The sequence below is a fragment of the Emys orbicularis genome, chromosome 1 (assembly GCF_028017835.1).
Source record: "Emys orbicularis isolate rEmyOrb1 chromosome 1, rEmyOrb1.hap1, whole genome shotgun sequence".
Lineage (NCBI taxonomy): Eukaryota > Metazoa > Chordata > Testudines > Emydidae > Emys > Emys orbicularis.
The window spans coordinates 4,277,216-4,300,422 of NC_088683.1; the positions used below are offsets into that span (position 1 = coordinate 4,277,216).

Sequence of the window (23,207 nt, forward strand, 5' to 3'; positions counted from 1 at the left end):
TTCCCAGATGAGATAATTTTCAGGCCTGCCTCAGAATTTTGTCCTCCAGAATTATGGTTTTAACTTGATCCAGTCTATTTGCTTTCTTTTAATCAGTCATGGACTTTAATTATGGTCGGGATATTCAAATTCTGTTTATGCATAACTAATCCTTGCAGGAAATTAGATTCAAGTTCAGGAGTAGATGAGTGACCTAAGAAAGGGTGCAAAGCATCCATATCCGCTATTTCCAGATGGATAAATTCAGGGGTTTCTCAGGCCTACAAAATATCATAAAAGATCCCATCTCCTTCTGTGAGGGCTCAACATGTGGCCATTTCCTGCACAGAACAGCATAGTGCTTCATTTAAAAAATTGTGCAGTGTGGTTGTCTGGTCTTCAGTGCATTTCTTTATCATTTTAAAATAGATATGTTGTCTTTGTCTGATATGACACTTGGACAAAAGGTTCTTAGTCTTTCCCTTTCCATTTTGTAGCTAGAAAGAGGGTTTTTAAGGAGCCTCTCTCTGTGCTTGGAAGATGAGAAAACAATAAACCAGTTATCATGGAGCAGAAGGTGCTCATTTCAGAGTAGGAAAAAATACTGATAAGTAAATTTCACCTATTTAACTTCTTTGGTTGTGATCCTTATAACTAATGTCGTGAAAAATTAACCCTATATTTACAATGGAAGCGCTTAATCCTGCAAGATAGAGAGCACTTTAAGCACAGCAAAACATTTAAGCACTTTCTTAACTTGAGCACTCACATTGACTTCAGTGGGACTATTTTGCTTAAAATTAAGCACATGCTTAAATACTTTACTTTATTGGGGTCAGAGTGCTTAGTACCTTGCAGGATTGAACCTTAAGGCATAGAGATGTAGCATGGAGGGTGCTGATTAATTTTTTTAGTCACATAAATGTGTATTTCATTTTGCTTAAATAATTTAACTCATTTTTATTTCCTTTTCAGAGACAGGATAAGGAACCCTGAAGAGACCTTTACTGTATCTTCATTTGACTTGTGGAGGCTGAGTATTAACACTTACTCTCTTGCATTGCAGCTGGGTGTGTGCCATCATCATGTTCTGGAAGTTTGATTTGAACACAACATCACATGTGGACAAGCTGCTGGATAAGGAGGATGTGACGCTGCACGAGCTGATGGATGAAGATGACATCCTACAGGAGTGCAAGGCACAGAACCGCAAACTGCTGGACTTCCTCTGCCAGCAGCACTGCATGGAGGAGCTGGTTAGCCTCATCACACATGAGCCCCCCGTGGACATGGACGAGAAGGTCCGCTTCAAGTACGTACACAGATTCTTTCTTTTATGGGAAGAAAAATGAATTGGAGAATTGGCTGCAGAAATTCTTCTCTGGTGCAAGGCTGATGAAACCTCCTGCCTTGGAAAAAGGCCTTGAGGTTCAGGTTGTGAAATAAATATTTGACTATTTTGTGATTCACAGTGAATATTACATCACAATATTCTGTTTCTTGCTCTGTTTTTCATATTCCTCCATTGAGTTTATATGCAGTGTTTTATCTAAAAATTCATCTCTTCTGTTTCTTTTAATTGGAAACTCTGGCAGCAGAGAGATCAGTTGTGTTTCAGAATCTCTCCCAGGCCATCATTCTGCGGTCAGAATCCCAGAAATGACAGTAATGATGCTCATTGAGGTATAGGTTCATTGAGGGCCGTTGACTTAAAATTGATATAGTCCATAAAATATAGGGACCTCTCCCAGGAATAAAGTTTTGGAATTTGTGGAGTCCGCGTACATAAAAATTGCTGAATTATTAGAAGGTGCACTAAAATAGTGAATACACTTTTGGATTAGGGTGTGTGAAAAGATCTTGTTCCTTTTTGTAGTGTTTGTTTATTGTATTGAGTTGTATTTACACATGCATGCTTCACTTATTACTCTTTTCTAATGTGACCAAACTCCTTTGTTTTGGAGTTGGGGAATTTGCTGTTTTTTTCTTTGTTAAATTTATGTCAGAAATCTTGATGTACATATGCAAGTGTATGTGACTGTGCTCCTGGGGTTTGATCAGGGGTTAGTTATTACCATTGTCACTAGAAATCTATATCTCACTATCTTAAATACGCATTAAATTAACAACACTGTCTATAGTGACAGTATTCGTAACTTAATGTGTATGTAAGGTAGTGAAATGTTTTTGTGTGTGAATATATTCAGGCATGTGAATGTCATGAAACAATGTGAAAAGTTACTGTATTCTTGTGGCTACTATGGTAATATTTCTGTTATAAAATCTGAGAAGTTAGAAGGAACCAGGAATGGTTATTATTAGATTGTCATTATTTTACGAATGAAGATTCGTCAAATAACTTGTAGTACCAGAGTTTATACAGGCAACATTATTATGGCTTTCTCCATTGTTCTTTTACATTCCAGAATAATATGCATTGGTGAGGCTAATCTTCAGAGTCCTTAATGGAGCCCTCCACCCATTTTCCCCCTTTCTGGCTAAGGAGGACTGGGCAGGATTTGCTTTAGGAGTCCATTAGTGCTACTGCTTAATGAGATGGAGTGATGTTGAGCAATGTGAGGCAAACTAGGGTCTAAGCATTTTCTGGGGGTATGAGTGATCAGTGCCAAGAAAACAAATCCATGAGTTTCATGTGTCAGGGCAGAGCACTGTAATTGCTCCATTTAACCAGACCTAGTTCTTTAAGTTCTTTTCCTTTTCATTTTTTCGTGGTTGTCATCAGCATCACTGCTCAGCATCATCACCAGACAGTTAGTACCGCTCATCTTTTTGCTGAGAGGCAGAAGAGAAAACCTCTTCTTAGACCTGCACCTTATTTGCAAAGGGATCTGTAGAATTTTAAGGTTTATTTAAACTGTGCCATTATATGTGCATGACGTTTCACAGACACAACAATGGCGGGTTACTATTCCAAGGAGTTTATAGTCTAAACTAGATGTAACAGCCTGGGATGACTCTAAACTAAGGGTGAAGAGAGTGAGAGTTACAAATAAGAAAGATCATGAGATATGCTCATTGTTGTCTTCTCATCTTAAACTGTGTGCATGAAGTCTTACGAGTTTTAGATTTTGTGCATTTGCCTTTGTGTAGTGTGGGTTGCCTTCCAACCTCCGAACCATTCCCATACTTTCTGAAAGCTCATATTTCAACATGGGTGAAGTGTGTATATATAATACAATCTTTGTGTTAGTGCAAAGTTATCAGCTAATCTGAGAGCTATTTAGTAAACTTCCTCTCTCCTTTCTCTCTGGATGATTTATTCCTGAAGCTAAATTTAGTATAATGGTTCGTCTACACACAAAAGTTGTATGACTTTAACTGTGCCGGTATAATTAAAGTGCTGCAACCCCCCGATTGCGGATACAGTTATACCAGTATTAAGATGCTTTATACTTGCATAGTGATTTCCTTATCATTGTGTTCACATTAGGGGTTGGTCCAGTATAAAACTATTTTGGTTAAAAAATCATCCTCTCCCCAACTGAAATAGCTTTACTGATACAAGAACTGCCAGAAGACCCGGCCTAAGGGAGCAGCATACCTGGCTAAAGTCATCTGAGAAGCAAATGCTACTTGGAGTTTTCACAGAGCCTCACCTAGGTGGAAGTGGAACTGCTCAGCAGTTTGTGGGTTTTTGTTTTTGTTTTTGTTTTTTTGAGTGCTTGCAGATGTGTATTCCACTTAACACGCCTAGCGCACCAGATCTGGAGAACTTTGCCTATCAGTACCCATAGGGTTGGCACTCACCTCCTCTCTCCCAATAGCTCCTTCTCTGGCTATTTAAGGACAGTGCCACCCCGATCCTTCTTAGTTCATTCTCACAGTTGGTAGCTAGAGTTGGAGTGTTCTGTGTGGTAATGCACCTCAAAGTTCTCTAACTCAGTCTTTCTGGGACGTTGTTGTATGTAGTTAATAGTATAGTTTAGTAGTACCCTTAGCTTTAGTGAGTAGTAGTTAGTTAAGATAGATAGTTATCTGGTGTCTTGCTGTCACAAGGTGCCTCTGTCACTACCCAGTGAACCTCTCTGCTTAGCCAGTTCAGATGGTTTCACAGTCACAAACGCACACAAGGCCGTTTAGCTTTCACCAAGGTGTGCATTTATTCCCCTCTTACATAACAATACTGTGCAACACTGGCTATAGCCAAGACAGGCTTCCCTGCAGCCCTCACTCCTCAGCCCAGGCTCACCCTCTGAGTTTTCTTCTGAGTGCCTCTTGCGCTCCCTCTTACTTCCTGTTTTCTCCTTCTATTCTCCCCAGTTTTCTTGTTAGCCCTGTGATTGTCACCCCGGTGCTCACAATTCCCCACCAGAAAGCATGTAATTGCCCTCAGCTGGGTCCTGCAGCCTTCTCCAGGATGCAGCACTGTAAGTGATAGCACCCTGTTACAGATGCCCACATTGTCCATTGCGTGGGGTGGTTATCCCCACTAGTGACCCCTACATGCGATGTTAGTTGTGCCTGGGAGAAGAGCACATTAAAGAAAGGTGCTCCATCTGCAGATCATTGAAGAAAAGAACCCAGCTGGCGAGGGACTTGTGTTTGAAGCAGCACCTTCTGAAGCAGGCCATGAGGCCCACTGTGATACTGGCGACCTCCATAGATTGTCAGCTGCCCCTTGAGGATGTCCGAGTGGGCACTGGCTGTTGTTTAGCCAGATTCAGATTCCTGTCCTAGGAGGAAGAGAGACTGTTCTCCTTTCTCTGGTCCTCCTAGACAAAGATCTCATAAAATGGACTGGGGCCGTTCCAGAGCTAGGAGGTATTCCTCCTTCCCATCTAAGAGGAGTGTAGACCAGTACCATGGTTCATCCAGTATGTGAGATAGAGCAGGGCCATCTACCTGCTCTCTGGTGTCAAGGTAAGAACAAGTGGACTTGATATCGTTGACACTGGTACCGTCTGTGGGGCATCTGTTGAGTCCAGTACCAATGATGTCGGTGTCGGACCCAGGGTTTCCACACCACCATTGGACTTACTTTGCCTGTCTGTTCCTGATTCTCCTCTAATTCGAGAATGTTTGGCCGTGGTTGCTGCTGCTTTGGTGTCCTCAGTGCTGTCTGAACTGATTGCACACCTGCCGTTATTGTTGGTGCCATCTTCTGGGCCTCTCCCTGTTCACAGTGCTGAATTGAGGTTGCTGCCTTTTCCGTACTGAGGGGATTGTCAGTGCAGGCATGATCTTCGGTGCCGATGATGACTCCAGTGCACATTTCATGTGTGGGAACGTGCCGGTTTCGACTTTGGTGCTGACGTCTGCTCCAGTGTCGCGTGTGAGGCCTTTATCAGTGTTTCAGGCACTGACTCCTTTATCTTTGTCAGAAATGATGTGTCCTTTGTGCTGGACTTTGGATGAAGTTAGACGTTTGCTGGCCGCTCCTGGGACGACTCCTCTGTTGCCTGTGGACTACTTGGAAGGATCCTCAGGGTTGGACTCAGAGACGTTCTCCTTCTCTTCCATGCCACCTTGTTATCCCTTTCGAAAGTTGTTGAGACCTCCTGGGGATCACTGTTGGTACAGAGATCGGCACTGCTCCCGGAGCAGAGATAAGGTCCTTAGCCCAGTTCCTGCTGACCACCAGAGCCATACTCCCGCCCACAGTGGCTCCTTGGAATCACTGGGATTTTCTGTGGTTGGCTTGGTCTTGATCCTCGATGCAGCCCAGAGCAAGGTCACCTATTCCTCCAGTAGCCTTTTCTCCTCAACATCCATCGCTGCAACCACAGTTTAGCGGTTGCTCCTGCGGAACTGGTTCAGCCTGAACTGTTACGGGCACCACAGGAGGTTCGATTGGCTCTACTTCTTTCCTCTCATTCATCAGAAGATGACTCTGCAATGCCAGACTCTTCCTTCCCTGTACCTTAGGATTTTAAATCATACCAGGACCTTCTGAGATGCATGGCTTCAGCCTTGGGTATTCAGGCTAAGTTTGTTCAGGAGAACACAAGTTGCTGGATATTCTGTAATCCTCAGATCCAGGGAGGATAAATGAAGTGATCTTGGAACTGGCAAAAACTTTTTGGAACACCCCAGCGCCCTTACCACCCACAGCAAAGCATACCAATAAGAGATACTATGTGCCTCTGGTTTCAAGTGCTTCCACTCATATCTGGCATCTAACTCTCTTGTCGTAATGGTGGCTAATGAGAGGTTGATACAGGGGAGATACAAGTTGACACCAAGGACAAGGATTCTAAAAGATTGAACTTGTTGGGGAGGAAAATTTATTCTACCTTATTCTTACAAATGCACATTACCAATAAGCAAGCACTCTTATTAAAGTTTGACTTTGTAAATTGGAAATCAATGGCAAAATTTAAAGGTAAGTTGCCAGAATCCTCCAGGAAAGAGTTTTAAGGCTTTCATTGCAGAAGGTCGTCTAGTGGTGAGGATATCACTGCAGTCAGTTTTGGACATGGTTGACACTTCCTCTAGAATTACAGCCTCTGCTGTAACAAGGAGAAGGTCTTCATGGTTGCAGAACTCTGGTATAGTTCCTGAGGTCCAACAGATGATTGAGAACCTTACCCTTTGATGTCCAATTTCAGTTTTCAGGGATAACTGACGAAACATTACATTCCTTTAAGTCCTTTCAAGCTAAGCTGTGTTCATTGGGGGGTTTTACACTGGTAATAGAGGCATCACTTCTTGGGGCGACAACACCAATATCGCCTTCAGCGGTTCCTTAGGTCATATTATCCCGCTAAACACAAGGGGCACAAGTCTCATAGGAGAAGGTTTTCTGGTGCCAATTTTATTCAGTCAGCCCATCCTTCATCAGCTTCAGGCAAGCAGCCAATCTGACTCTCCAGTGTTGGCATTCCAATCGTTGAGTTTCAAGCCATTTCCCCTCCCTCTGGGGTTAGACTATCCCACTTCCACAAGGCTTGGGAGTTGATAACTATGGACAAGTGGGTCCAAAGCATCATGAGACTGGGTTATGTTATTCAATTCCTGTCCATTCCCCATCCCTTTTCAGGGACCCCCCTCTCAAGACCCTGCTTCTTCACCAGGTGTAAGCTCTCCAGGCTTCAGGGGCCATAGAAGAAGTTCCTCTTCAGAATTGGGGAAAGGGATTCTACTCTCAGTACTTCTTCATTCCCCAAATCCCAGGGAGGGATGAGACCTAGCTTCAATCTCCACAGTCTTAACAAGTACATCAAATATATGAGATTTCGCATGGTTACCCTAGCGACTATTTTTCCCTCTTTGAATCACAACAGTTGATTTGCTGCCCTCAATCTTCAGGATGCTTCCTTCCATGAGGTGATTTTCCTAAGCCACAGGAGGTTTGAGATTTCTAGAGGCAGGTGAGCATTATCCATACACTGTGCTTCCTTTTGGGCTGTCCTCTGCTCTGTGGGTATTTACCAAATGCATGACTGTAGTAGCAGAATATCTCCGAATAAGAGGCATTCATGTCCTTCCATCCCTGGACAATTGGTTAGTGAGAGGCAAGTCCAGAGAACAAGTCCTCGGTCATGTCCAGTTCACACTGTCTCTTTGATTATCTGGGCCTGATTTTGAACAAAGGAAAGTTGATGTTAATACCAGCTCAAAACATTGAGTTAATTGGTGCCCTACTAGACTCTGAGTTCGAGAGCATTTCTGCTGAACGATTGATTTCAAGCAATTTGTCTCCTATGTCTGGCACTCCAATCTCAACCTTCAGCTATGGTCCATGTATTCCTGAAGTTACTAGGCCATATGGCCGCAAGCACTTGCAAGTCCAGCATGTGAGATTGCTCCATCATCCTCTTCAAGTGTGGTTGAAGTTAGTCTATTGCCCGAGGCAATCACAATGATGGCATATGAAATAGCTCAGACCACGTCTCCGTAGAGGTTACAGGCACATTCAGTGAGGGCCCAAGTGACATCAGTAGCATTCTTCAGTGATGCTATTGACCTAGAAGCAGTAGTAAACTTTGGAAAGGCAGTTCTGCAGTCATTCTTTAAGTAACCTCCGAGCCACACCTCCTACTGTTACAGCTTGTGAGTCATCTGAGCGAAGTACATGTCTGCAGCCACTTGAAGAAGACTGTTGTCTACCTGTACAGTAACTGTTGTTCTTCGAGATGTGGGTGCAGACGTGTATTCCACGACCTGTCCTCCAGCTCCACTGCATTGGAGTCCCAATTCTTGACATTTGCTGTGAAGGAACTGTGGGGGTAGGAGCCTGTGCTGCCCTTAAATATCAAGGGGAGGGGTTATTGGGCAAGAGGGCACAAACGCTGCCCTATGGATACTGCTGGGCAAAGTTCTCTGGCTTTGATGCTCTGGGCGCATGCACACCTGAGCGGAATACATGTCTGCACCCGCATCTCAAAGAACAATAGTTACTGTACAGGTCGGTAACTGTCTTTTGTCTTCTAAATTGGAGACACACAGGCCACTGACTTGGAAGGGCTGACATTTTCCTTTTATTCTCGCGGTGTCACCGCTGATTTATTGGGCTCTGTCTTAGTGTCTGGAGAATCATAGCCTGTAAATATAATTGGGGCAGTAACTATTGTGACCTTTATCAGTTATGCCTGTTGGGGCTTAAATTGAATAATTAACCCTTCTCTGAAGCTGTCAACATTCCACAAAGGGCCCAGTGGAATTTTTATAAGACATTAAATCACACATAGAAGAACAATCTTGCAGCCCTTATCCTGGCTTGTAAAGGATGCTGAGCTGCATTTTTGGTTAAATATTTTCAGTGGGAGCTGTAATGTGAGTTTAATATCTATTATAGTTATCTTGAAATAGAAGTCTACAGATAAATTTGCAATAGTGTGTGCACAGAGTCAGCACTAGCAGTGACTGTCACTCCCTTATCTGCAGACAGTACATTTGACACACAAACTAACACAATTTTTGAGGAGTAAATGCTTAGAAGATAGTCAATAGGTGTTGCTATGGAGCTAACCAATCGTTTTGTTTAAATTTTTTCATAGTTGGTTTTTTTTTTTAACGAAACAGTTTGAATAGAAAATGTTCTATCTATTTTAAGAACATAAGAACGTCCATACTGGGTTAGGTCAAAGGTCCATCTAGCCTAGTCTCCTGTCTTCCAACAGTGGCCAATGCCAGGTGCCCCAAAGGGGATGAACAGAACAGGTAATCGCCAAGTGATCCATCCCCTGTCGCTCATTCCCAGCTTCTGGTTTCATTGGCTTTCCCCCTCTCCCCTCTCTTCTTCCACTGGAAAGCAAAGAGTTTTGTTGGTTTTTAAGAGAATACTGAGCATTCGTTGTTTTTTTTTAAGGTTTTTCATTAGCATATTTGGATTGATTTGGTCAAAACTTGGTAATAGGCCAGGTGCTGAAAAAGCAAGTAAGTTGGCAAAAGTTGGTCAGTATCTAATGATACAAAAGAGTGATAGGCCTTGTTTAACTAATAGACTGTGAGGATTTTATTATCTTGTTCTTGTATTTTACTTATAGAATTGCAGGGGCTTCCTTTGGATGATGTGTGTAGCATTTTGTATTTGAGGAATGAATATACTTACTTACAAAGTGAGAGTGTTATGTTTCTTTTCCAAAACTTCTTGGTTTGTTTCACAGTGTAGTCTCAGGAAAAAATAAACTCAATTTTGGGGCTGGGGTGCAGAGAGGGGTTTGGGAAGGAAAAAAACTGCCAACTCTGCTAGTAGTGGAAAGAGGGTTCTACAGGTTCTAGTTCTTCTCCCTCCCTTGTAACCACAGAGTTCCATTGGGAAGTGGCATGGGATGGGATGGTAGCTCTGCAGGGATCTCAGCATTCAGAGCTGTCTTCACTGTAACTGGCCTATTCATCTCCTCAAGAGCACTCCCACCTCTCCATTGTCAGGCCATCTCTCTCCCCTTTTTTGGGGAAGGAGATTCGTTCTCATGCTGCCCTAAATGCAGCTACAGATATTTGTCAGGGATGGGTGTTGCTGCCCTCCTTCCCCCAGCTCTCAGTGTGCCTGGTGCTCTCTTGGGATCTCCTAAGTGAGCCTCTGTGAGTCACTTGTAGGTGGGCAGATTGAGTTGGGCATTGCTTGAGGATACCCGTCCAATGCTGGAGTTCTGAAGTGAGTTCTTGTATCATAAATGGATTGAGGGATTTGTGTTGTGGCTTTATTTCATAGGAATTATTATTTCAGCTGTCTTCTAAGAATTTGTAGAAGGCTCTAATCTCACCTTCAGTTGCTGCTTTGGTTCTGTGTCTCTAGATATCCGAATACAGCCTGTGAACTCCTGACCTCTGATGTGCCACAGATCAACGACAAGCTAGGAGGAGATGAAACTTTATTGAACATCCTGTATGACTTCTTGCATCACGAGCCGCCTTTGAACCCTTTGCTTGCCAGTTTCTTCAGCAAGACTATTGGGAATCTCATTGCAAGAAAAACTGAACAGGTAGTGATTGAGTCTGTTTTGATACAAACACACTGATTACTAGTGATGTGGTTGTATGAGCACTGAACTGGCAATTTCTTCCCTCCTCCCCAGAGGAGGAAAATGCTGAGCTTTGTAGATCTGGTGTGGATTGCTGGAATTGGAAATAGAGTATGCATTTTGTAAGGCATCTTGTCAACCCTACCATTTTGATGTGTGTGAATTGTTTATGCACCTAGCAATTAGTACAGGGGTCAGCAACCTTTTAGAAGTGTTGTGCTGAGTCTTCATTTATTCACTCGACTTTAAGGTTTCGTGTGCCAGTAATACATTTTACCGTTTTTAGAAGGTCTCTTTCTATAAGCCTATAATATAGGACTAAACTATTGTTGTATGTAAAGTAAATAAGGTTTTTAAAATGTTTAAGAAGCTTCATTTAAAATTAAATTAAAATGCAGAGCCCCCCGGACCGATGGCCAGGACCCAGGCAGTGTGAGTGCCACTGAAAATCAGCTCACGTGCCACAGGTTGCCTACCCCTGAACTAGTATATAGCTTTCACTTTTGCTTCAGAGGGGCAGTTGTGTCTGGGGTATTGCACATTGCCCATACTTTGACGTTTTAACATATAAACTTGTCATACAAGTATTGTGCATACAGCTAAGAGGCTTGGAATATTTGCCATACAGTATTATGGGGATGAGTTAACTGCATTCCAAATTTTACTTTCTTTTAACATGGAGATATTTTATACAAAGGAGCCTCAGTGGGATTAAAAATTCTTCAGCTTCACCAGTGTCCTCAATCTCCATATATCTCAGTGGAATAGGATTTCTTTGGGATATGACAAAGAACTGTTAATGGAGCTCTGTTTGGCATTTCCTTGCTTTCAGAAGTTCCTTTGCTTCCCTATTCTCTCTCAAGAAGAATTCTTTATCCTCCTAGCTGTTTCTCATTGTTTGGTTGATTGAAACACAAATTTGGGGAGTACTGAGAGCTCTGTGACGTCACCTCCATGTATTGTACAGAAAAGTCATGTTGCATTTTTTTCTTTTAAAGGTGATTGCATTTTTGAGAGATAAAGACCAATTTATTAGCCTGGTACTAAAGCATATTGATACATCTGCAATGATGGACCTGCTGCTCCGTCTGATCAGCTGCGTGGAACCAGCACCTCTACGGCAGGAAGTATTAAACGTGAGGCTTGCTTAACGTTTCTCTGTGGTTGGTGGGGGGGCGGGGGGAAGAAAGCATTTCTGAGGAGATATTACTCAGTTTCAAGTAATACGAGAGTAAATTCACTCCTCTTCTAAAAACATATTTTTCTTGCTTGTGCTAAGAGCCACAGATCTGGTGCAATAGGTACGTCAACCCGCTTGTAGTTTGGGGGCAGAATTAGGCCTGTCAGTCACTGGCAACAGGAATGCCCCACCTCCTGAAGATCCCATTGTTTGTTCCTGAGCCCCCAGTGAGCAGCAGGCTCAACAAGACCTCTTTGCTGCTGAGCTTTTCTGAGGGGAATTTCCAAACTTTATTTCATAGAATCATAGAATATCAGGGTTGGAAGGGACCTCAGGAGGTATCTAGTCCAACCGCCTGCTCAAAGCAGGACCAATTCCCAACTAAATCATCCCAGCCAGGGCTTTGTCAAGCCTGACCTTAAAAACCTCTAAGGAAGGAGATTCCACCACCTCCCTAGGTAACCCATTCCAGTGCTTCACCACCCTCCTAGTGAAAAAGTTTTTCCTAATATCCAACCTAAACCTCCCCAACTGCAACTTGAGACCATTACTCCTTGTTCTGTCATCTGGTACCACTGAGAACAGTCTAGATCCATCCTCTTTGGAACCCCCTTTCAGGTAGTTGAAAGCAACTATCAAATCCCCCCTCATTCTTCTCTTCTGCACACTAAACAATCCCAGTTCCCTCAGCCTCTCCTCATAAGTCATGTGCTCCAGCCCCCTAATCATTTTTGTTGCCCTCTGCTGGACTCTTTCCAATTTTTCCACATCCTTCTTGTAGTGTGGGGCCCAAAGCTGGACACAGTACTCCAGATGAGGCCTCACCAATGTCGAACAGAGGGGAATGATCACGTCCCTCAATCTGCTGGCAATGCCCCTACTTATACAGCCCAAAATGCCGTTAGCCTTCTTGGCAACAAGGGCACACTGTTGACTCATATCCAGCTTCTCATCCACTGTAACCCCTAGGTCCTTTTCTGCAGAACTGCTTCCTAGCCATTTGGTCCCTAGTCTGTAACAGTGCATGGGATTCTTCCGTCCTAAGTGCAGGACTCTGCACTTGTCCTTGTTGAACCTCATCAGGTTTCTTTTGGCCCAATCCTCTAATTTGTCTAGGTCCCTCTGTATCCTATCCCTACCCTCCAGCGTATCTACCACTCCTCCCAGTTTAGTGTCATCTGCAAACTTGCTGAGAGTGCAGTCCACACCATCCTCCAGATCATTAATGAAGATATTGAACAAAACCGGCCCCAGGACCGACCCCTGGGGCACTCCACTTGAAACCGGCTGCCAGCTAGATATGGAGCTGTTGATCACTATCTGCTGAGCCCGACGATCTAGCCTGCTTTCTATCCACCTTATAGTCCATTCATCCATCCCATACTTCTTTAACTTGGTGGCAAGAATACTGTGGGAGACCGTATCAAAAGCTTTGCTAAAGTCAAGGAATAACACATCCACTGCTTTCCCCTCATCCACAGAGTCCGTTATCTCCTCATAGAAGGCAATTAGGTTAGTCAGGCATGACTTGCCCTTAGTGAATCCATGCTGACTGTTCCTGATCACTTTCCTCTCCTCTAAGTGCTTCAGAATTTATTCCTTGAGGACCTGCTCCATGATTTTTCCAGGGACTGAGGTGAGGCTGACTGGCCTGTAGTTCCCCGGATCCTCCTCCTTCCCTTTTTTAAAGATGGGCACTACATTAGCCTTTTTCCAGTCATCCGGGACCTCCCCCGATCGCCATGAGTTTTCAAAGATAATGGCCAATGGCTCTGCAATCACATCCGCCAAGTCCTTTAGCACCCTCGGATGCAGCGCATCCGGCCCCATGGACTTGTGCTCGTCCAGTTTTTCTAAATAGTCCCGAACCACTTCTTTCTCCACAGAGGGCTGGTCACCTTCTCCCCATACTGTGCTGCCCAGCGGGAGCTGACCAGTCTGGGAGCTGACCTTGTTCGTGAAGACAGAGGCAAAAAAATTGTTGAGTACATTAGCTTTTTCCTCATCCTCTGTTACTAGGTTGCCTCCCTCATTCAGTAAGGGGCCCACACTTTCCTTGACTTTCTTCTTGTTGCTAACATACCTGAAGAAACCCTTCTTGTTACTCCAAGTGTGATTTGGCCTTCGTGATTTCACTCCTGCATGCCTGAGCAATATTTTTATACTCCTCCCTAGTCATTTGTCCAAGCTTCCACTTCTTGTAAGCTTCTTTTTTGCGTTTAAGGTCAGCAAGGATTTCACTGTTAAGCCAAGCTGGTCGCCTGCCATATTTACTGTTCTTTCTACACATTGGGATGGTTTTTTCCTGCAACCTCAATAAGGATTCTTTAAAATACAGCCAGCTCTCCTGGACTCCTTTCCCCCTCATGTTGTTCTCCCAGGGGATCCTGCCCATCAGTTCCCTGAGGGAGTCAAAGTCTGCTTTTCTGAAGTCCAGGGTCCATATTCTGCTGCTCTCCTTTCTTCCTTGTGTCAGGATCCTGAACTCTACCATCTCATGGTCACTGCCTTCCAGGTTCCCATCCACTTTTGCTTCCCCTACTAATTCTTCCCTGTTTGTGAGCAGCAGGTCTAGAAGAGCCCTGCCCCTAGTTGGTTCCTCCAGCACTTGCACCAGGAAATTGTCCCCTACACTTTCCAAAAACTTCCTGGATTGTCTGTGCATCGCTGTATTGCTCTCCCAGCAGATATCAGGGTGATTAAAGTCTCCCATGAGAACCAGGGCCTGCAATCTAGTAACTTCTGCTAGTTGCCGGAAGAAAGCCTCGTTCACCTCCTCCCCCTGGTCTGGTGGTCTATAGCAGACTTCCACCACAACATCACCCTTGTTGCTCACACTTCTAAACTTAATCCAGAGACTCTCAGGTTTTTCTGCAGTTTCATACCGGAGCTCTGAGCAGTCATACTCCTCTCTCTTACATACAATGCAACTCCCCCACCTTTTCTGCCCTGCCTGTCCTTCCTGAACAGTTTATATCCATCCATGACAGTACTCCAGTCATGTGAGTTATCCCACCAAGTCTCTGTTATTCCAATGACATCATAGTTCCTTGACTGTGCCAGGACTTCCAGTTCTCCCTGCTTGTTTCCCAGGCTTCTTGCATTTGTGTATAGGCACTTAAGATAACTCGCTGATCGTCCCGCTTTCTCAGTCTGAGACAGGAGTCCTCCCCTCTTGCACTCTCCTGCTCGTGCTTCCTCCCGGTATCCCATTTCCCCACTTACCTCAGGGCTTTGGTCTCCTTCCCCCGGTGAACCTAGTTTAAAGCCCTCCTCACTAGGTTAGCCAGCCTGCTTGCGAAGATGTTCTTCCCTCTCTTCGTTAGGTGGAGCCCGTCTCTGCCTAGCACTCCTCCTTCTTGGAACACCATCCCATGGTCGAAGAATCCAAAGCCTTCTCTCCGACAGCACCTGCGTAGCCATTTGTTGACTTCCACAATTCGACGGTCTGTACCCAGGCCTTCAGACTAACTGTCTCAATAACAGGCTCCTTGGGGATCCCTACTCATATTCCTTCTTGAGACCTCCATGGGAAAAACAGACCTATCTGGCCCATGTGGATCCTATGCACAGAGAGGGCCAGAGCTTCTGGGAAGCCCATCAGTAAACCCCAAGCCAATACATTTCTTGAGAGACCTATAAAGGGCCCATGTGGAAGGGGGAAACGAATAAGCCCAGCCTCTTCAAGGACAGGGAGATTGATAAACACAGGAACTATTTCTGGAGCAATCTCTGAGCCCAGTTTTGCTCCCCCCTCAGAAACAGGCTCATGGGGACAAGCTTCTAAAGGGGAAATAAATGAATACTAAAATCAACGCTTGGTCCACCTGCTCACCTTCATGAAGTGCAGCATGGCAGGTCAGCACAGCAAATATCAGACCATGAACGTGTGCTGATTCCTCTAGGCATGAATATTCCCCAACCCCCCCAAAAAGGGAGGAGTTCTTTCTTTTTAGGGAGGAAGGCTAACAGCCCAAATCAGAGAGAGGGAATCAAATAGTCAAAAACCAGCCAAACAAACAAAAAAAACATTAGAGGATAGTTTCTCTCAGGTAAAAGTGTACTGAGTATTGTGAAACTAGGTTTAGGAGCTGCCCTAGACAAGCTATAACTTTATATCCTCCTTCATGCACCCTGGGAGAGTGTAATAGAGGGAAAGGGATTTCCTGCCACACCAGAAAGATTGGTAAAGTATCAGGCTGTTATCTCAAGCTGCAACTTTGGGTCGCCATGTGCTATACAATGCATATGTGATAGAGAGAGTGGAGGTATGTGTAGGACAAGCGAACAAACAGGAAATGGATGCTGGCATCTTTTGTGGAATAGAGAGGGAGGAACTATGTGTTTAAGATACAAGATCAGATACGTTGGGAGCAGCTAAATTGGGATGGGCCTTGAAGGGAAGGACCAGAAGTTGGATTTTGACACAGTGGAGAAAGGGAAGCCAGTGGAGGGATGTAAAGAAGGGGTTATAACTTGATTAAAATGACAGGTTAGTCTTAGTAGCAGCATTTTGGTTGGGCTTGTTTGTGTGACGTGGGTGTCAGGTAGGCTGGAGAGAAGAGGTCAAGACATGAAATAAGGACTTGAATGGTAGTTGTAGTTGTATGGACAAAGAGAATAGACTGTCTTGGAAATGTTATGGCAACAGAAATAGCACAATTTAGATATGGACAGGATGTATGGGTCTAAAGAGAGAGAGTGAAGTCAAAGCTGCCCATATTATGAGTTTGAGTGGGAGGATAGTGGTAATATCAATAGCAAGAAAGGGAGTTCATTTTTTTGCCATGTTGAGTTTAAGATGATTGCCGGACTTACACAAGGAGATATTGAAGAGACTGGCCTAAGATGTGGGATTTGGATAGGGAGTGACAGGTCAGGGGTACAGAGATAAATTTGAATCCTCAGCATGAAGACGGTAGTTGAAGCCACGTCAGCATATAAGATCTCCTGGAAAGTGGGTGTAGATGGAGGAGGAGGGAGTCTGAGGGACCCCCACTGATAAAGGGAAATGGGTGGAGGAGGGAGACTCCAAATGAGACACAAGAAATGAACAGAGAGGTAGGAGGATAATTAGGAGCAGATGGGATTGTACAAACTAAGGGAGGACAGGATTTTGAACAGTTAGGGAATGGTCAACGGTGTTCAGAGCAGCTAAGAGATCAAAAAGGATGGAATAGAGGTCCTGAGATTTGGTTAGGAAGAAGTCACTAGAAGCTTCAGTAAGAACAGTTTCAGAGGAGTGGAGAGGGCAGAAGCCAAATTGGAGATGAAGTGGAGGAGAGGAGCTTTGCTATAATGGTTATAGATGGTATGGTTAGTCAGTTGGGAGGTGAAGAGAATAAGAGGAGATAGGGCAATAGTTGGAGAGGGTAGGAGGAGGTAAAGGGTTGGACCAATGTCCCACACCAAAGGAGGACCACTTTTTATGAAAGTAGGAAGACCAAGTTTACCCTAGCAGCACTGTTGTGGCAACTGACAATTTTAACAGTTTTCTGTAATGTAAACCGAGCTTCAGGACCATCTTTAAACACTTGATGATAGGGTGATGGGGACCATATAACTAGATTTATTGATCTTGTCCTTTCCCCTCAGCTAATGCAGAATTGTTATGGCAGTATATTTTAGAGTACTGTGTCCACTTTCCTTAGGAGAATATTCCTTGATCAAATAGACTTCGCAGATAGGAAATGTTTCCTTTGTAATCAGCCTGCTCACCTCTTACTTCCTTTCTGGTTGTTGATGGTGGCTGAGACCCTTCTGGGAGAGAAGGGGCTTTGTAAAAGTCTGTCCTAATAAAGGTTCAGATAGTGTTAATGGTGGGGAATGATGCCTCCTGGAGAGGGGAGCAGGTTGCTGGGACCTAGTGTCCCTAGAACAGCTCCCTCACTGGGCTGAAGGGGAAAGAGAAGAAAGCACATGTTAAAACCCAGATTAGTAAATCCAGTTTAACTATAAACATAGTTAAGATTCAGACAGGAAACCACATTCTTGACTAACTTGCTCAGTGTTTTCTGAAGATGTTACTCCCTTGTCTGCTTATATCTTGATCTTAATTCCAGTGGTCTGGAAGTTGAAATTGGACAAATTCAGACTGGAAATAATTACCATCACTGTTAAAAAATTGCATCTTAACCACTGGAATAGCTTACCAAGGGTCGTGGTGGATTCTCCATTACTGGCCACTTTTAAATCAAGAGTGGATGTTTTTCTAAAAGATCTGCTCTAGTTCAAACAGGAATTAATTCATGGAAGTTCTCTGGCCTGTTATGCAGGAGGGCAGGCTAGATGACCACAGTGGTCCCTTTTGGCCTTACCACCTATTCATCTATGGGCACAATATGCTAGGTGGTATTGGCACAGGTATCCTTTGTGGTTGAGGTCAGATCGCAAAAACTACTAGGCCCATTGCTTGAGACTTTAGACTTAATTAAGGTGTTTGACTTGGTACTGTATGAAATTTTGATTCAAAACCCCCCTAGATGGTATAAAATTAAAATAGGACACATTAAATGGATTAAAATCTGGATAATTGATAGGTCTCAAAATGTAATTGTAAACTGCCAGTCATCATCGAAAAGGTATGTTTCTAATGGAGTGCTAGAGGGATTGGTTCTGGTGTCCACAATTCAAGAATGTTGATAAATTGGAGAGGGTTCAGAGAAGAGCCTTGAGAATGACTGAAGGACTTAAAAACATGCCTTATAGTAATAGATTCAAAGCTCTGAATCTATCTAGCTTAACTTAGAGAAGGTTATGCGGTGACTTGATTACCTACATGGGGAACAAATATTTAATAATGAGCTCTTCAGTCTAGCATATAAAGGTCTAACACTATCCAATGGCTGGAAGTTGAAGTTAGACAAATTCAGATTGGAGTGTAAGTAAGATGTACATTTTTAGCAGTGAAAGTAATTACCCATTGGAACAGTTCACCAATAGTCGTGGTGGATTCTCCAACACTGACAGTTTTAAAATCGAGATTGGATATTTTTTATGTAAAATATCTGCTCTGTGAATTATTGTGGGGAAGTTTATGGTCTGTGTTATACAGGAGGTTAGATTAGATTAGATTATCACAGAGGTTCCTTTTGGTTTTGGAATCTATTAATCTATTATATATATAAAACTAGAGATTTAAAACAAGACACATTGTAGGAAAAAAATATGCATTGGCCAGGAAATGGATCTGATGACCTATTAGGTTATTCATCTCTATTTTCTGAGATTCCATAATACTTATTTGTGTTAAGAAACATAGTGAATCCATCTGAGTTGGCTTCAACTCCCATTACATTTACTGACTTGGTCTGGCAGTTGTTGCAGGGACAATACGTAGCAAAGATTTGATGTTTATTTGGTCAGTGCAAATTAACATACAACAGTTTCTAGCCCTGAGGAAGTAGAGTATAGTGCTTATGTCTTGTAGACTGTGAAATAGAGGGAGACTAATTTTCCTAACTGTATGTATCCCATGCTAAGCAGTGCTTGCCGTAAGTAGTAACTGACCGAGTTATGTGATCTCAAACCAGGGACTCTTTCCTTTCTCCTCAGTGGCTTAATGAAGCAAAAGTAATTCAGAGACTTGTGGAGCTGATCCATTCGAGCCAGGATGAGGATGTGAGTGTGACATCATTTATTTTTTGTCTGATTTTGTAAACTGAATAAGAGGTCTAGAAGCACGGGCACTTGAGAGTACTCTTTCTCTAACTCTTGGAAGAATGCCCATCTTGCTAATGGGAAGAGAATAGTAATGGAGAGTATGTGTGGCAGTGCTGTCCTTCGTTTGAGTACTGAGCCTGACATCAACTAAAGGGGTTTTCTCTAGTCATTTGAGTACCAGTTTCCTGATTATTCTAAGCCAAACTCTGTATGATATGAATTTAGATGAAATCCTTACAATCGATGATGATTCAATGAGGTTTATTGAGAACATGCTACTTGGAGTATGCTACTGAAAGACTTTGACAACTGGCTAGTAGTGGTCTTTAGCTAATTTTTTAAGCCAAAAACAATGTTTTTGTTTTAATATCCTACTAAAATCTACAAGATGCACTTATTTGAGCCTGTGCAAGAAATGTGCCAAGTATTAGATTATACAGATAAAAAAGGACAGCTCAAATTATTTATTTTTTTCCAGCCATTTTCACATAACATATAATCTTGGTTTTGGAGTTTAGCCCATTACATGAGTCCATCACATCTGGGTATCCTGATTGCAGTCACTGGTGCTGAAAGGTTAAGACCAGAAAACATTAGGGTAATTTTCCATTTCTATTTTAGCTAGGTGTATTTGATCTGGTTGTTCACCACCAACACATCACCACAATTGTCAGCAGCAAAATGAATTCAATGGTTGTATAATGATTTTCTTGTTATGCTGTTTGTGCTTTTACTGGAAGGGTCAAATTCTGATGTCATCACATCTGAAGTTACCCCTTTGTGAAAGTACATGGGAAACAGCTAGTTTGTGAAATTAGGTATCTTCAGCAATCTTATTGAATAGGTGAAGGTTACAGTACCAAGATGGCCATGGAGAGTGTCTAAACAAATGGCTTGGATTAGCAACCAGATAGCTATTATGACAGACAATCAAAAAAAAATACAGCAACTAAAGGTTTGTAACACAAACCAGTGGTATTTAAGGAATTTTGTCAAAGAACTCTTTTGTGTGTTTCATATTTTTAAGGAAGTAAGAAATATTACTGAGTAGAGATAAGAAAAGATGAAACATCTGCAGTAACAGTCTTGCCCTAAAAAGGAAAGAAGAAAAACCTCATTTTTAAATTTTAGTTTATTTTAACTTATGATTTCAAGAATCTAAAATCTTTCTGTTAATTATGTTGCTGATATGAATGATGCTATGAAGATATAAGCTTGGATTGAAAGCTAGTTAATTAAGGCAGAGTATATCTGATCTTCCATGTTACCTTGGAGTACTGCTGGCTTGCATGGATTTCTGGCTGCTGTTCTCTCTTCTGTCCCAACTGCATTACATTTCCTCTGAAGGTCACGATGAACCCAGCTGTGTAGTTAGTACTTAAATGTGACCTTTGACATTGTTTACAGAGGCAATCAAATGCTTCCCAGACCTTGTGTGATATCATAAGACTGAGCAGAGACCAGGGCAACCAGCTACAGGAGATATCTGAGCCTGACCCGCTTCTCACAGCACTGGAATCGTAAGTACATGTCAGAAGAGTATTACTAAACTAAAATGACTGTTGCTGGCAATGTTATTTCCTGACATGGCATGAACTGTGCAGTAAATAATCTCAGACCTTTGCCACACTCCTCACAATGGTTCTAACTAATGATATTTATTGTTGCTACATTATGATAACACCCAAAGGCCCCAGTCAAGCCTTACTGTACTTTTGCATTGTACAAAGACACAGGAAAACTTGGTCTCTGCCCTGAAAAGCCTACGCTGATAAAAAAGACACCACTGTTGAGAGTGACAAACAGAAGGGAACTGAGAAGAAGATCATGGTAATAATGTTCTCACCATAGTATCTGACTACTTCATAGACATTAATTTATTTACACAACTCCCCTATGAGATTGAGGGGTGGTATCCCCATTTTACAGCTGGGGATCTGAGGCTCAGACAGTTTAAAGCCAAAACTCTCCATTAATTTTGGGTGCCAAACTTGAGACGTCTAGGGCTTGATTTTCAAGTGTACGTAGCATTTCTCTAGCATGCTGTATGTTCCAAGCACAGCTGCAATCAACACTTCTAGAGATCTGGCCCAAGGTGTCTCGTGAGGCACCCTGAAAGTGAGAAAAACACAGTTAGTGGCCACCTGTGAACATTTTAGTTTGTGACTTGTCCAGTGTTGCATAGAAACTCTGTGGTAGGGGTTGGGATAGAATTCAGTTCTCCAGGGTGGCATTCAGTTGCCTTATCTATGAGACCATCCTGTCTCTTCTTGCAATCCTCTGCCTCATTCTCTACACACCTTCCAATTTCTGTGACAAAGGAGGTAGGGGTCCTACAGACAATAGCCTCCTTCACTACACAACCATTCCCAGAGCACAGTCCATGCTGTGCACTCAACTAGGAAGGGGCCCCATAGAAAAATATAAGCCCAGAGGGGCCAAATTGCGGTTGCACAGGCAACCTGAATTCTGGCATTTCCTCTGGGTGCTTGATTTTGCCACCTTAATACTGTTCTTTTAACATAAGTGATTTGTGTGTAATTTCCTAATTAATTGTATCAAACATTCTAAAAATATTCACTTCAGTTTTGAGACTAAGCATGAGATTTTTTTTTTTAGGCCAAAAGGCATTATTTTGTCAAGAAGGGGGTGGCGGAGTCAAAAATAGGGTTTCACTGAATGGAGCTCATCTTTAAGTAGTGAAATGAAAAACAGGAGAGTTTAGGGCTTGAAAATTCTACTCATTCACTTGTCTCGTCAAGTGTAGGTAGCTTTCTCAGTGTGTGGAAGGATGCAGGTAATTCTGCAGAATCTAAGCTTTCAGTTTATACAGGAAAAAAAATAATTGAGAGCCTCTGTGCATTCCCACAAGGGATATGGCGCTCCAGTTGCTTAGCTGCAGAACTGCCTTGGTAAGCCAGGTCTGTTAGGAGGCACATGATAGATCTTGCATGAGGTTGATGTTAGCACCCTAGTCCATATAAGGGAATCCATAACTTTAACTGCTTCAGTTCCTTTGCTGCTGCTGCAGGGAGCAAACTGAACTTTCCCTCATGCCCTCAGACTAGATCTTCTCTTAGCCTAGCTTAATGCTTTCTTGTCAATAGTTAGTTTAGAGCATTATACAACAGCTCCATTTATATAGCTTCCCTCATCCTGAGGGTCTTCAGTTCCTCGCGAGGACTGTGTTGGACTCTGAGTCTTGTATGAGCTTTAAGAGATGTGCCCTCTTGCCTGATGATTGTACCAGAAATGGACACCTACATCTGGTGTTCTCTATGTCTGGGCGAGACCCACTTGGTAACCCAGTGCATGGTTTGCTGTGTATTCACTGCCTGTGCTAGAAGGGATTGATGCCTGAGGTTCCAGGCTCTAAATGCCTTCAGCCTGATATTCAGAGAGGCCCATCAAGGGCACCAAGACCAGCCTTCATGCCAAGGTACATTTTTCTGCTCTGGCTTCACCTCTGTGCTTTATCACAGGCTTGAGATCTGAATCTTTTTTGCCCACTACTGGGAGCAAATCCTTTACCTACCACCATCTGACTCCACTGGTGCCAGTTTAATCTAAATAGGTACTGACACCACCTATTAAGGCCTCAGTAGCCTTTAGCGATGATATAGGAAGCACCGACCTTGGTGTCCGCTCCTTACTCGCACTTTTGCTCTTGGAACTGACTCTGGACTTGTCTTCCGATGCTGATGCCTCTGTTTTGAAACCAAAAGTCTACATGGATGCTCCTCCAGGTAAAAGGAAGGAGAAGAGGAAGCACATCTTCCCACAAGAGGGGCTCAAGCAGAAGAAAAAAGGAAGTGCAATCTCTCTCCTCCTTTGGGCTTTCTGACCTATGAGTTCTTTGAAGATGCTTAAATGGCACTGCTGTCACCTCTTCTCTATGCGGGATGTCTCTGGACTGACTAATTTAGACTCCTTGTTATTTTGGATCCAAAACCTTTAGT

General features: G+C 43.1%; 1 protein-coding gene across 1 annotated transcript in view; it reads left to right on the top strand.

Moving 5' to 3' along the window:
* Nucleotides 1-23,207, top strand: part of PPP6R2 (protein phosphatase 6 regulatory subunit 2) — a 111,207-nt gene that overhangs the window by 21,310 nt on the left and 66,690 nt on the right. The window contains exons 3-7 of the mRNA XM_065397506.1: nt 1,046-1,291; nt 10,181-10,367; nt 11,405-11,542; nt 19,141-19,206; nt 20,656-20,768. Coding sequence (XP_065253578.1) covers nt 1,065-1,291; nt 10,181-10,367; nt 11,405-11,542; nt 19,141-19,206; nt 20,656-20,768 — 731 coding nt within the window. The 5' untranslated portion in view covers nt 1,046-1,064. The remainder of the gene's footprint in view (nt 1-1,045; nt 1,292-10,180; nt 10,368-11,404; nt 11,543-19,140; nt 19,207-20,655; nt 20,769-23,207) is intronic.